Raw genomic sequence first — 14,951 nt, 5'->3', positions numbered from 1 at the left:
CCTATCATTCTCTATAGCTATCTTAAAACTAATAGAATTATGGTCACTGGTCCCAAAGTGATCCCTCTCTAACACTTCTGTCCCTGCCCTTCCTTATTTCCCAAGAGGAAGTCAAGTTTTGCCCCCTCTCTAGTCGGGTCATCCACATACTGAATGAGAAATTCCTCCTGAATACACTCAACAAATTTCTCTCCATCCAACCCTCTAATACTATGGCTGTCCCAGTCAATGCTGGGAAAATTAAAATCTCCGACTTACCATATTATTTTTCTTGGAGCTATCTGTAATCTCCTTACATATTTGCTCCTCAATTTCCCGCTGACTATTTGGGGGCCTGTAGTACAACCCTATCAAAGTGATAGGGTTGATAGGGTTATTTCTCAGTTCTACCCATATAGCCTCAGTGGCCGAACCCTCGGATATATCCCCTCTCAGTACAGCCGTGATGCTTTCCCTAATCAAAAGTGCAACTCCCCCTCCTCCCTTACCTCCTGTTCTATCTTTCCTATAGCATCTGTACCCTGGAACATTGAGCTGCCAGTCCTGTCCCTCCCTTGGCCATGTTTCAGTAATTGCTATAACATCCCAGTCCCATGTACCCATCAATACCCTGAGTTCATCTGCCTTGCCCGTTAGGCCTCTTGCATTGAAATAAATGCAGTTTAATCGGGACTTCCCTTGCTCTCTGTCTTGCTTCTGTCTGATCTGTCCGGTACTAGGATTACTGACACTGCCTTTACTAATTAATGTGTTCTCTTTAACTTCCGTGCTGTCCTCAAACTTCTCTTCTCTCTCCCTACTGCTTTGGATCTCACCCCCCTGCCAAACTAGTTTAAACCTTCCCGAGTGGCTCTCGCAAATCTCCCCGCCAGGATGTTAGTCCCCCTCCAGTTCAAATGTGACCCATCCCTCTTGAACAGGTCAGCCCTTCCCCAGAAAAGATCCCAATGTTCCAAAAATCTAAATCCCTGCCCCCTGCACCAGCTCTCAAGCCAGGCATTCATCTGCCTAATCCTATTCCTACTCTCACTCGCACATGGCACCGGTAGTAGTCCTGAAATTACTACCTTCGAGGTCCTGCACATTAATCTTCTGCCCAACTCTCTATATTCACATTTCAGGACCTCTTCCCATTTCCCACCTATGTTGTTGGTACCAATATGTACAACGACCTCTGGCTGCTCACTCTCCCCCTTAAGAATGTCCTGCAATCGCTCAGAGACGTCTTTGACCCTGGCACCAGGGAGGCAACACACCATCATGGAGTCTCGATTGCGGCCACAGAAATGCCTGTCTGTGCCTCTAACTAGCGAGTCCCCTATTACTACTGCTTGCTTGCTCTTTGCCAGACCCTTTCCCACAGCAGAACCAGCTGTGGTGTCACAGGCCTGGCTATTGCTGGTATCTCCCCCTGACAGGCTATCCCCCTCAACAGCATCCAAAATTATATACCTGTTTGAAAGGGGAATAGACACAGGAGACTCCTGCATCACCTGCCTGCCTCTCCTGGCAGTCACCCATCTACCTGTCTGAATCTGTGGTGTGACAACCTCCCTGTAACTAGTGTCTATCACACTCTCTGCCTCCTGTATGCTCCGCAGTGCATCCACCTGCCGCTCCAACCGAACAATGCGGTCTGTGAGGAGCTGCAACTGGACATACTTCCTGCAGACAAAGTTAGAACATAGAACAGTCCAGCACAGAACAGGCCCTTCGGCCCACGATGTTGTGCCGAGCTTTATCTGAAACCAAGATCAAGCTATCCCACTCCCTATCATCCTGGTGTGCTCCATGTGCCTATCCAATAACCGCTTAAATGTTCCTAAAGTGTCTGACTCCACTATCACTGCAGGCAGTCCATTCCACACCCCAACCACTCTCTGCGTAAAGAACCTACCTCTGATATCCTTCCTATATCTCCCACCACGAACCCTATAGTTATGCCCCCTTGTAATAGCTCCATCCACCCGAGGAAATAGTCTTTGAACGTTCACTCTATCTATCCCCTTCATCATTTTATAAACCTCTATTAAGTCTCCCCTCAGCCTCCTCCGCTCCAGAGAGAACAGCCCTAGCTCCCTCAACCTTTCCTCATAAGACCTACCCTCCAAACCAGGCAGCATCCTGGTAAATCTCCTCTGCACTCTTTCCAGCGCTTCCACATCCTTCTTATAGTGAGGTGACCAGAACTGCACACAATATTCCAAATGTAGTCTCACCAAGGTCCTGTACAGTTGCAGCATAACCCCACGGCTCTTAAACTCCAACCCCCCGTTAATAAAAGCTAACACACTATAGGCCTTCTTCACAGCTCTATCCACTTGAGTGGCAACCTGTAGAGATCTGTAGATATGGACCCCAAGATCTCTCTGTTCCTCCACAGTCTTCAGAACCCTACCTTTGACCCTGTAATCCACATTTAAATTAGTCATACCAAAATGAATCACCTCACATTTATCAGGGTTAAACTCCATTTGCCAACTGTCCCAACTGTCCCTTCACAGCAGCTCCTCCACAAACCACCTTCTGGTCACAGTGACTGCACTAATGCAAATGTAACCTGCAACCGCCAATCACCTTCCCCGCTAAGTTAAGTTTTATACTCACAGTAACGCTCAGCTCCGCCCTCCGACCGCTCCCTGCAGACCGGTCTTCTGTTACTGGACTTGTTATCATGAAAAATGAGTTAAAATCCCACCACAACAGCTGAGGACTTTAAACTAATTAAATAAATACATCTGGAATTAAAAGGCAAGGATTGGGTAATGGTCCCCATGATATTCCCTGACTGTCAGAAAAATCCATCTGGTTCACAAATGTACTTTAGGAAAGAAACTTTAGTGTTCCGATCTAGTTTGACCTCTGTGTGATCCAGACCCACAGTAATACGGTTGACTCTTAAACGGCCGAGAAAGCCACTGAATTACCAAGAGGGCGGTTCAGAGTAAGGATATGTTAATTTTATTGTCAATGTTAAGGATACGTAGGTGAAGGGCATTGATTGACTACATTGAGCATATATAAAAAAAGGCTTGCATGCCTATGTGACGCACTAAAGTTAATCTACAACAGCCTGTAGATTGGTTGTCCCGAGCCTGCAAGGTGTTTGGTCTGACAATCAATGTCAGGAAGACCAAGGTTATAGGCCAGGACATAGAGACGCCACTCTCCATCAACATTGATAACCTCACCCTGGAAGTTGTTAACTTGGATCAAAAAATGACCAGCAGCCTGTCCCTTGATGCTGAAATCAAAGCTAAGGTTGCCAAGGCTGCAGCTGTCATGTCAGAGTGTGGGTGAACAGTTAATTAACTGAACAGTACAAAGCTCCATGTGTACCAGACTTGTGTCCTCTGCACCCTCCTTTAATTTAGCCAGGCGCAGACAACTTACATAAACCAAGGAAGGTGGCTGAAGGTCTTCCACCTCTGCAGCCTCAGATGAATATTGGGCATTTCCTGGCAATATAGAGTGCCAAATTTGGAAGTACATGGGTGTGCGGCGATCCCTCACATTTGCTCTTCTGAATCAACGACTATTCTGTTGGCTGAATCATGTGTACTGAATGGATGATGTCCCCATCTCCAAAGGCAAGCTCTATTCGAACCTGCTACTGGCACAAGACCAACAGAGGATGTTCACTCTGGAAGTGATGGGGCAGTCCACCCTCTCCCGAGACAGAAGAATGCCATCATCAGTCTACTTCATTTGTATTTTCAAAGAATATTTTTTATCTGAACCCTGACTGTGTTTGCATCCACAGCATTCAGCACTTTTACAATGAGCACACACGACCATTCCTTCCTTTTCCCAAAATATATTCCTGCACAATTCCATCCATTAAATCATATTTTCCCAAGGTTTGCATATTCCGCTAACCTGACTGTCTTGCTCGAGTCTTTTACAGTCCTCCTCGACTTATGCTGGGCCACCTACTCTTATACCATCAGCAGATTACACCCAAGGACAAATCATCTTGAACCAGAATTGATTCCTGGGATATACCCATTTCCTCTCTCTATCCCCTCATATTTCATCTTCAGCCTGTCATGTCCCCTTCATTTTTCTCCTTTTCTGTCCTCATTTTCCAATGGCCTAGGTGTTGCTAATTAGCCTCAATGCACCTCTGGAACTCCTCTCTCAGGTCCCAGTGCAAATAGCAATGACAAAAGAGAATCTCCACCCTATAGAAAATTATTAGGTGCAAATATATTCACTTCATAACTTAAGCAATATCAAAGCTTGAAAATTAAATCTATGTTTTATTCTTTTTCTGTTTCGCTTACATTTTGCATATTTTCTGCCTGGTTTTCACACCACAGCCTGGGTATTATAGTTGCACATAAGCAGGGTGGAATCTCCAGCTCTTCTGATTCGCCTGTTTCCCTCACAAGTGCATGCTCTAACTTCCCAGTTCTGTTTTTACCTGATTGCCATGTAGTGTGAGTTGTCATACATTTTGGTTATTGCTTCACAGAAGCTGGGCAGTAACAATTCCCATATCATGCTCTCCATGGCTCTTCCCCTCTGCCCCTCACTCCTTCTGTTTCTACCTGTCTTTTTCTCGGTATCTCCATCTCACTTGCTCCCTTTTTCTGTCACTCTCATTCATTGTCTGTGTCTTGAGTATAGTTACCCTCCAGAAATACCTGTTCCTCATTTCTGCCACTTGTCTTCTTAGTTTCATGAATGGCAATGCAGTGATTGTTTGGAAATTGCAGTAGAGAAATGGGCTGTTCAGCAAAACCAGTCCCTGTTTGTGTTTATCCTCCAGGTGGGCAGTATACTAATTCCACGTGTACGCTCTCTTTCCTTTATTCCCTTTTCTTCAAACATCTATCAAATGTATTTTAAATGTTGACTTGCTCTCTGCTTCAATCACTAACTCTGTTTGTGCAATCTGCACTGTCTAAAAATGTTTTTGTCCTGCTATCTGTGCTAAATCTCTCCTATTTAACCTCGGTCTCCTTGTTCGAGATCCCCCTACCATTGGAAACAATCTGTTCAATCTCTACACTTTCTTATACCATCATGATTTTAAGCAGCTCTATCAAATCAACCTTTCATGAAAAATTTCTGACATACTTGAATTAAATGAGAAAAGTAAATAAGTCATGCAATTGTCATTTTTCCAGCTGTATTCAAGTAGAAAAGTAAAAGACAGAAAACATAATTTAAAAGCTCCCATGACTGTATATATGTGAGAAAGACATCATTAAACGTAACAGGAATCTACATCTAAAAAGTTAATTGTTGACAGGAATGAACTATATAAATGTTCGCTGAATATTAAAAATTAGGCCCTTCAGATTCAACAAATTATCACTGAAATAATTTAAATACTATCAAAAATCGCAAGGTTTACTTTTTAAACAGATTTTAGTTCTCTTATCCCAGCTAATTATTGTGTTTGTCTGTTGCAGAATGCAACAAGTGAGATTTCGAAACATTTAACAACCATCAAAACTCTGAGAGCTGACCACCAAGAAAAAGATGAACAGACTCGGCAATTGCAGGAGAGGTAGGAATGGCATTATAGTTTGTTGTGTTTGGCGCAACCTAGTGGTAGCCTTGTCTTAATGAAACAGCTGTTTTTCTGTCGATCAGTATTTCATTTAAATTAGTTTCCTCTAAAGTTAGAGAAATCTGTGTACGAGACTAAACAGGAAGCATATGTGTTACATTGATGAGTATAGTGAATGCAGAACAAACAATTGACTTATTCTTTGTCTTAGATACATTATAATCAATAAATGTGAAGTTAGGAAGCACGAACAATTAGATTAGTAACATCCATCAGTTTCATGATCAGGTAATGGGCAGAAAAGGTAAATCTCTGTCACTACTTTGCTATTGTTGCTGGCAAGGCCAGCATTTGTTGTCCAATCCTAGTTGAATTTTGAGATGCTGGTAGCGGACTACTGCAGTTCATGTTGTGAAGGCACAATCCTGCTATATAGGGAGTTCCAGGATTTAGACCCAGTGACGATGAAGGAATGGCGACAGTCATACAAGTTGGGATGGTCTGTGACTTAAGTGGAACTTGGAGGTGGGGTTCCCATGCATCTGCTGCTCTTGTCCTTCTGGATAGTGGAGGTCATGGGTTTGTAAGGTATTGCTGAAGAATTATTGCTGAGTTTCTGCGGTGTAACCTGTATATGGTACATGCTGCTGCCACAGTGAATCAGTTTGATGTGGAGATGCCGGCGTTGGACTGGGGTGGGCACAGTAAGTAGTCTCACAACACCAGGTTAAAGTCCAACAGGTTTATTTGGTAGCACGAGCTTTCAGAGCGCTGCCCCTTCATCAGGTGAGTGTCTGATGAATCAGTGAATCATTGACGGAAGGAGTGAATGTTTAAGATGGCGGATAAAGTGTTGAGCTTTTTGAGTGTTGTTGGAGCTGCACTCATCCAGGCAAGTGCATCATATTCCTGACTTGTTCCTTGTTGGTTATGGAGAAACATTGGGAATCAGGAGGTGAGTTATTGGCCACAGATTTTCCAGCCTCTGACCTGCTATTGTAGTCACAGTATTTATATGGCTGGCCCAGTTCAGTTTCTGGTCAATGGTAACTCCCAGGATGTTGATATTGAGATAAAAGCAAAATACTGCAGATACTGGAATCTGAAACAAAAACAGAAAATGCTGAAAAATCTCAGCAGGTCTTACAGCATCTATGGGGAGAGAATAGAGCCAACGTTTTGAGTCTTAATGACCCTTCGTAAGAACAAAGAAAATCAGCAGAGATTTATATTAAGTGCGGGGGGGGGGGGGGGCGGGGTGCTGGAATGGGACAAAGAAAATGAATGTAAATGAGGATACAGGAGGCTGAGAAAGGTGCTAAAAGTGTCCATTAAGTGATCAAAATGCGTGAATGGCAGAACAGAGGTACAGATGGTTAAGGGACTGCCTGGGGATTATGGCAGTTGCCCTGAGGTGGTGGCGGCGGTGGTGGCGGCGGTGGCGGCGGTGGTGGTGGTGGTGGCGGCGGCGGTGGTGGCGGCGATGGTGGTGGTGGTGGCGGTGGTGGTGGCGGTGGCGGCAGTGGTGGTGGCGGCAGTGGTGGCGGCGGCAGTGGTGGCGGCGGCGGCGGTGGTGGTGGCGGCGGCGGTGGTGGTGGTGGCGGTGGCGGCGGTGGCGGCAGTGGTGGTGGCGGCAGTGGTGGCGGTGGCGGCGGTGGTGGCGGCAGTGGTGGCGGCGGTGGCGGTGGTGGCGGTGGCGGCGGTGGCGGCAGTGGTGGTGGCGGCAGTGGTGGCGGCGGCGGTGGTGGTGGTGGTGGCGGCGGCGGTGGCGGCGGTGGCGGCGGTGGCGGCGGTGGCGGCGGTGTCGGTGGTGGCGGTGGTGTCGGTGGTGGCGGCGGTGGTGGCGGCGGCAGGAAGAGGGGAGGATAGGGGCAGCAAGAAGGAGAGCTGGAATGGAGAACTGGAAAAATGATCATAAAATGAATGAATGAGATGAAATAAAATAAATGGAAATGAGGTGAAGTGCCTTCGCCTCTGCCGCATTTGTTCTGATGATGCCAGTTTCCAAAATAGCGCTGCCAATATGTGTTCCTTCTTCCTCAATCATAATTTTCCACCCATTGTGGTTGACACGTCTCTCCAAACTATCCTCCGGTCCACTGCTCTCACCCTCTCCTCTCCTCTCCCCTCCCCTCCCTCCCAGAACCAGCATAGAGTCATAGAGGTTTACAGCATGGAAACAGGCCCTTCGGCCCAACTTGTCCATGCCATCCTTTTTTATTAAACCCCTAAGCTAATCCCAATTGCCCACATTTGGCCCATATCCCTCTATACCCATCTCACCCATGTAACTGTCTAAATGCTTTTTAAAAGACAAAATTCTACCTGCCTCTTCTTGTTCCGGACACTCACCACCCTCTGTGTGAAAATAGGGTCCCCCTTGTGCTCACTTTTCATCCCACCAGCATCTGCATTCAAAGGATCATCCTCCGCCATTTCCGCCAATTCCAGCATGATGCCACCACTCAACACATCTTCTCCTCACTCCCCCTGTCAGCATTCCGCAGGGACCGTTCTCTCCGTGACACCCTGGTCCACTCCTCCATCACACCCAACACCTCATCCCCTGCCCATGGCACCTTCCCATGCAATTGTAGAAGGTGCAACACCTGTCCCTTTATCTCCTCCCTGCTCACCATCCCAGGTCCTAAACACCCCTTTCACATGCATCTCCTTCAATCTGGTCTATTGATTCGCTGCTCCCAATGCAGTCTACTCTACATCGGAGAGACCAAACGCAGACTGGGTGACCGCTTTGCAGAATACCTTCGGTCCATCTGCAAGCAGGACCCAGACCTTCCTGTCGCTTGCCACTTCAACACACCACTACCCTGCTCTCCTGTCCACATGCCTTGTCCTCCTTTGAACAAAAACAAACCACTCCAAAACTACTTATTTTATTGCCTTGCATACATTTTTATTGAAGTTCCTTGTGGTTCATTAACATGTCAACCCCACTTCTTACTATTGTCTTGGACACTCATGCAGTCACCCTGTCTCTTAATCCAATTACAACAATCACACCACCACCTGTCTACTTGCCAATATGTGAGAAAAATGACAGTGATCTTCCTCATTTTTCTGACACCTTCCTGTTTTGTGAAAACAGGCAGAAAGTGTTTGTTAAGAAAAGCATTGAATTATTTCAGGAATATATATTATAATGCAGGAATTGTATGTTTCTTCTGGATGGATAAACTTTGATGGGTTAAATGGCTGCCTTCATCTGTAACTATTTTTTACTGGAGAGTAATTAGATAACTAATAGACCATGCTCATTTCACATGCTGTAGCAAAGATGTGATATGAAGGAACTGCAAAAGCTTCCAAATTCTTTTCAGAAATTAAATATCACACTAACTGTATACCGTATAGAATTGATTTTTTAAAGAATTGTTTAAAATGCTTATTTACAGGAGCAACATTCTGTTAACCATCAGTTAAGTTAACATTTATGATTTATTATCAAGTTCTGTGCCTTTAACATCTCACTGAAGTTAAGTGTGTCCCGTGGGGATTCTTGGTTGCGGAAGTGTGTGGTGCTCAGACTATTTTTCCGATCTCCCACCAGCAGCTATGTAGGGTTTGCAGTGCAGCATTCATTTTGGATGCAAATCTGAGGAGGAAAAGGAAAAAGCATGCATTCTGGAAAAATTACGTTTCTAAAGTGGAAGCTGCTGGAAATCCCCAGCAAATAATTCAACACAAAATGCGGGAAAGTGAGATTAATATTTCAGACACTCAATAATTTGTGCACTTTCTTTCCAACATTTACTGTTTTTTCAAGATTTGTAGTATATTTACTGTTTTCCCATTTATCTCTAAAAATTATTTAAGTTTTTAGTTTCAAATTATGATTAAAATTATGTTTTAAATTATGATTAATATAAACTGAGTTAAATAGTCCTGGTAAAATTCCAGATTAAAATCCATCTGCTGCACATAGAATCATAGAATCCCTACAGTTGCAGAAAGAAGCCATTCAGCCCATCGATTCTGCACCGACTCTCAAAGACCATTCAACTCAGGCCCTCCCCGCCATACTATCCCCATAACCCTGCACATTTACCATGGCTAATTTACCCCTAACCTACACATCTTCGGACTTGGAGAGGAAACAGGAGCACCCAGAGAAAACCCATGCAGACACAGGGAGAACGTGCAAACTCTACACAAACAGTCACCCAAGGCGGAATTGAACCTGGGTCCCTGCCCCTGAGACTAAGCATTGTCCTGCCCTCAATTTATAGCCATGCATATTGGTGCAATTAATCAGTCAAAAATTACATTCAATTTGGAAATATTAGTGGTGTATGAATAAGCATTTGTCATTATCAAATAGTGTAATTGAATGGTTCCACATTGCATTGTTCAATCTTCAGAAAAACCTCATACTAGGTTCTGAACAGATTTAAGATCACCTGTTCCCCTAAATGTTTATGTGGCCTCAGAGTTGTTGCTGTCATCTGAAGAACATACTGTGAAAAGAAGAATCCAGGTATTTTAATTAATATAAAATCGGTGTCAGGGAATGCAAGGTATGTATTTTATTCAAATAGCTTAGATTTTGATATGGACAATGCTGCCTGAAAGGGCAGTGGAAGCAAATTCAATGGTAACTTCCAAAAGGGAATTGGATAAATACTTGAAGGGGAGAAAATTTACAACCATGGGGAAAGAGCAGGTGCGAGAAACTAATTGACCAGGGCCTTCAAAAAGCTGCAGGGACAAAGGTGGACCGAATGGTCTCGTTGTGTGTTGTACAATTCTACGTAATCACTAACAACCCCTTGCAGTTTAGAGCAGCATGTCAGAAAGGCTTCATTAACCAATGTGATCCTACTTTAACTGGTGTTCCCAATCTCAGAGAAGTGTGCCTCACTCTTAAAAAGAACAGAATATGTTAACCTGCAGGTAATTCATGAAACAAATTCATATTTGGACTCAATTCTATCCTCTTCCACTGTATCAGCCTATAACCTGTCTTAATCCCATAATTTGTCTGCCCTCAAGAGCCGGTGTCACTTACACATCTGGAGATCAGTTTCCTATGGCTCACTTCCTTCCCTCTCCAGTGTCATCCTTGTGGGCAGTGGTCGATTCCCCTTTCCACTGCAACATTTTCCCCAGGCATTCAATTGCCTTGAAACAAATACAGCAACCTGAGGATTAACTCCTGAATTTTTGAAACTTTGCACTTGTGAATGGCAAGATGCACAAAACTTTATTTGTCCCTCTTGCTGGCTTTATTCATTGGCTTTCTTTTCTCTTAGTGTCATGGTCAATCCTTGTTCCTGTATGATCCATATGGAGATGCCATGTGACCTACACTGGGCCATCTTGAACACTTCATATTAGCTAACAAATGGACATTGCTTGTCCCTATAACTCTGTTTTCCAGCACGTCAGCATTTTATTCCCTCAGGACTGCACTTAGTGACAGCTGCATCCTAAAGTCTTCAATTTCACCTACATTTAATTAGTTCTGACTGGCAATAACTGCAATTGCCTGAATTGATCTGACTTTGTGAAACAGACTCTAGTTGGACATTAGTTCAATGATGATATACTGAACTTTCTCCCTCTGGCCCAGCCAGATGGATAAAGCAATACTGATTTGTCAGGCCTGACTTTGTTACAACTTCTCATTTGAGAGTCAGCTACATTGGCTGTTTCGTCATGTTTATTAAGTTCTCGGTTTACGTTAACGGGGCTAAGAATTGAAATCACAGTTCTAATTTGTAATTGAAGGTGTAGAGGGGCGAGATGACTCCAGTCTCTTTATTATTTTGCTGGCTGATTTAACTTGGTAGCATTTTCTTCATTATCAAAATCATGTTTTGTAGGAATGTATATTTAGGGAATTCATGTTTTCTTTCATCCAGTAAAGGTTGTGTGATAAAGAGGATTGAACACCTTTTCATAGTCTTGAAAGCACATGGAAATGTTTTTGTTTTTATTAGATATTTATCAAGATTGTTCTTTGGTTAAATATTCCCTCCTTTGTTCCCACTCCAGGGCCAGGATTTTTTAGATGGTGGGATTCCATCCTGCCATCTGAAGAATCAGTGGGGAACACAACCTTGCAGGCACTGTTCCCCCAGTGATTTCAAGCTCCAATGAGCATTAATGGCTGCAGGCAGAACCTTTGCCCCTCATTGGGAGGAAGTCCCACTTTAGAGAGCTGCCGAGTGATCTGATTGGCTGGCAGCTCCCCAGTCCCTTCAGTGCCAGAAGCTGCAGTGGACAGGAGTGGGACTGCAAGCAGTCCTGAGGTTAAGCCTCAAGATTCCAGGAAGAAATGCATTTTTGAGGGCCTCAGGGTGGGTGGATCAGGAAGGCCAGGGAAGGGGGTTGGACGTTGTGTCTTGGGGTGTTGGGGAGAGGCTGAGGGTGGTGGGGGCCCTGCAGTTGTCGGACCTAAAGCAAGGGTGCCTGAAGTTACAAAGGTGCATCTGATGGAGGCACCTCTTCCCTTTCCTGCCTGAGGTCTGAACATAATTCTCTTTATTTCCAGGGAGCTCCTCCCCCCTGCCTAAAAATTGAGGCTGGGTGGCAAGCCGCCCTTTAAAAGTAAAATTTATTTATTCGTCACATGTAAGGCTTACATTAACACTGCAATGAAGTTACTGTGAAATTCCCCTTTATGGGCCACTTAAGGGCCTCAGTTGGGGCAAGGGCAAGTGGGCCATCTGAAACCTCGTCTGTCCCAGCATAAAATTACAGAGAGATTGAGATGGGCAGTAACCCAGCACGGGAAACCCATCGGAGGAGTTTTACGTCCACCAGCTACACACCTGTCGGTGGAGAAGTGTAAAATTCAGGTCCAGGTCTAAATCCAGATGGCATTTCATCAAATTCTACTTCAAAGCATTATCTTTTTCTATTATGACTTTCAAGATCACTTTAATAAGATGATGCTCTAATCTTATAATTCTAATATGATTACATTTGCTTTAGGTTTCTTAGCTAACTTAGCAAATACCAAATGTATGAAGTCACTTGGAATGTATCCTTTGATATATATTTGATCACATATTTCTGATATCACTTCTAATTCCATTTCTCCAAGAATGTTTAGATGCTCTGTTGTTATTTCATCCATGCCTGGAGCTTTTCCTGTACCCATCCATTTTGAAGCATTCATTATCTCAGATATCACCATGTTTGGTCCATTGTTTGTCTCTATATCTTGAAGACTTCCTTCATTTGAATAATCATACAACTCACTGACGTATACTATCCAATTTTAGCTACTGCATCCCTTTCGAGCAATATTTTACCATCTTCATGTACCCACTATCTGTTGTTATCCCTTTCGATCTGTCAAGGATTTTGGTGCATTTACGTATGCTATGAAAACGTGTTTGATTGTGTTTATTACCAAAAGCTAATGAATGTGTTGTTGAAATATAACATTGACAGTAAAGATATGAGAGTTATCCAGAGCCTATATTGGGACCAATTAGTGAGCATCAGATTAGAAGATGAACAACCGGACTTGTTTCAAGTGAAGAGGGGAGTACCCCAAGCCTGTGTACCATCAACAAAATTACTCAGAGAATAAACATATTTCCAGGGGTAAACATTCGAGGGAAGAAAATAATCATCTTGTGAGACGCTGATGACACAGCACTACATGCAAAATCAGAATAGGCCCTCGAAAATATTGTAGATCAAGTAATATCCCAAAGTTTAGAATATGAACTGCGTATGAACAAGATAAAATCATTGGTGGTTAGGAGGAATACATTAGAAGATTGAAGAGGATGGTGTCACACTGGGAACAAGTAGATAAGTTTGTCGATTTAGGACAAATTATAACAGAAGATGGGAGATGCGATGCTGAAGCCAGAAGAAGGTTCGAGAAAGCAGCAAGTAATTTTATAAAGATGAAGGATATGTTAAAAACAAGAAAACTCAAGCCTGTAAGCAGCAACAGACTCAGAGCTGCTCCATTCTATCCACGTTTCTGTCTGGCTGGACAATAAATAGAGATCTGTGGAAGAAAACAGAATCCTTTGAAATGTGAATGCTGAGATATGCTGGAAATTCCATAAACAGACCGCAAGACAAATGAAGAGGTGTTTGAAATAGCAAAATCAAAAAGAACTCTAAAGTGTGACATCCAGAACAGAAAATGTCAGTATTTTGACCATTTGATCAGAGCTGTAAAGTTACCAAGATCTATTCTGGAGAGAAAAGTAGAAGGAGACAGAAAGAGAGGTCGACTTGGTGTAGTTGGATGATGGACATCACAGAGTGGCTGCAGATGAGCTACAGAGGATAATGCGAGACAGATGAGTGTGACATACCATTGACAGCAGATTTCCTGGCAGGATTAACTCAAAGCAGCAGCAACACAGCATTTTGTGAAAAGACTATCGAAAAACTTTACGATACCTGAACTACAGGAATTGAATCCAGCTGAATGCATGTGGTAAAAGTGGCTAAAGCATCAAGATATTAGTCAGTGTAAAAGAAGCCAGGTTATTTTCATGTGCATTGTTTTGACAGTGCTCACATTTCCTTTACATGTTATTTTATTATTCAATGGCCAGGATTTTCCAATCCCGTTCGTGTTGGGCTCATTCGGCAACGAGAATGGAAAATATCACGAGAAGGCCAAAGTTGCATCGCAGGAAGTGATTGTCCCCCTCCCCACATCAGTGGTGGGCCACGTTTTCTGATGTTGAATGTCGGGAACTTGTTATAATAAATTAACCTATAATTATCAGGCCCATTTGCCGGCATCATCCCTCCACTTCAAAAACTCCATCCACAGCAGTGTGCTGTCAGAATGGTGTGAAGCACGACTGGTTCAGGGGAGCTCGGAAGTGAGTACAGCGCTTGGGGGGCAAGGGATGTGCCAGGGTCGTCTTTTAAACTAGACGCAGCTGAGTTTATTGAAAATGTGTCAGGCATTGCCTATTGGTAAGACAGAAGGAATAAGTGTATGACAATCGTGAATGGTATAAACCCAGCACTGAAATCTGTTTATTTTTATGTTTTTTTCATTACCTAACCCACTTATTGCCTTGGAATTAGGAAAGAGTAAGCTGTTCTTCCTATCTAATATATTGTGCGTTATCAAGAATTTGAGCTATTGATGAGACTCATGCACATCTAAAGCGCCAAAAACCTACTATGCTTACACATTTGTTCTAGTTAATTACAAGTACAATGAAGAAGAATGTAAATGGGTTTTTAAGTTTGAATTTAGTGAGAAGTAAGCTTTGGTAGAGTACTTCAATGTCATATTCGCTAGCTAACTAATTTGCTTTCTTTAAAGTATTTTGAAGACTCCCACCTTTAAGATCATTTCTTCCCCATAATGATCTACTATTTCGTATCCTTAGACTCATGTGGGAAATTCTCAGTTGAGATTCCTGATGGTCTCCATCAGAAGTATCAGATTGACAGATAT

The 14,951-nt window shown here is 43.4% G+C and overlaps 1 protein-coding gene across 1 annotated transcript in view; it reads left to right on the top strand.

Annotated features, from left to right (window-relative positions):
* Positions 1-14,951, top strand: part of cntln (centlein, centrosomal protein) — a 420,736-nt gene that overhangs the window by 330,527 nt on the left and 75,258 nt on the right. The window contains exon 21 of the mRNA XM_078215313.1: positions 5,424-5,521. Within this exon, the coding sequence (XP_078071439.1) occupies positions 5,424-5,521 (98 nt within the window). The remainder of the gene's footprint in view (positions 1-5,423; positions 5,522-14,951) is intronic.

Source organism: Mustelus asterias, chromosome 6 (genome assembly GCF_964213995.1).
Source record: "Mustelus asterias chromosome 6, sMusAst1.hap1.1, whole genome shotgun sequence".
NCBI lineage: Eukaryota > Metazoa > Chordata > Chondrichthyes > Carcharhiniformes > Triakidae > Mustelus > Mustelus asterias.
The sequence above is the reverse complement of the archived record's forward strand: the minus strand, read 5'-3'. Positions and strand labels throughout refer to the sequence as shown.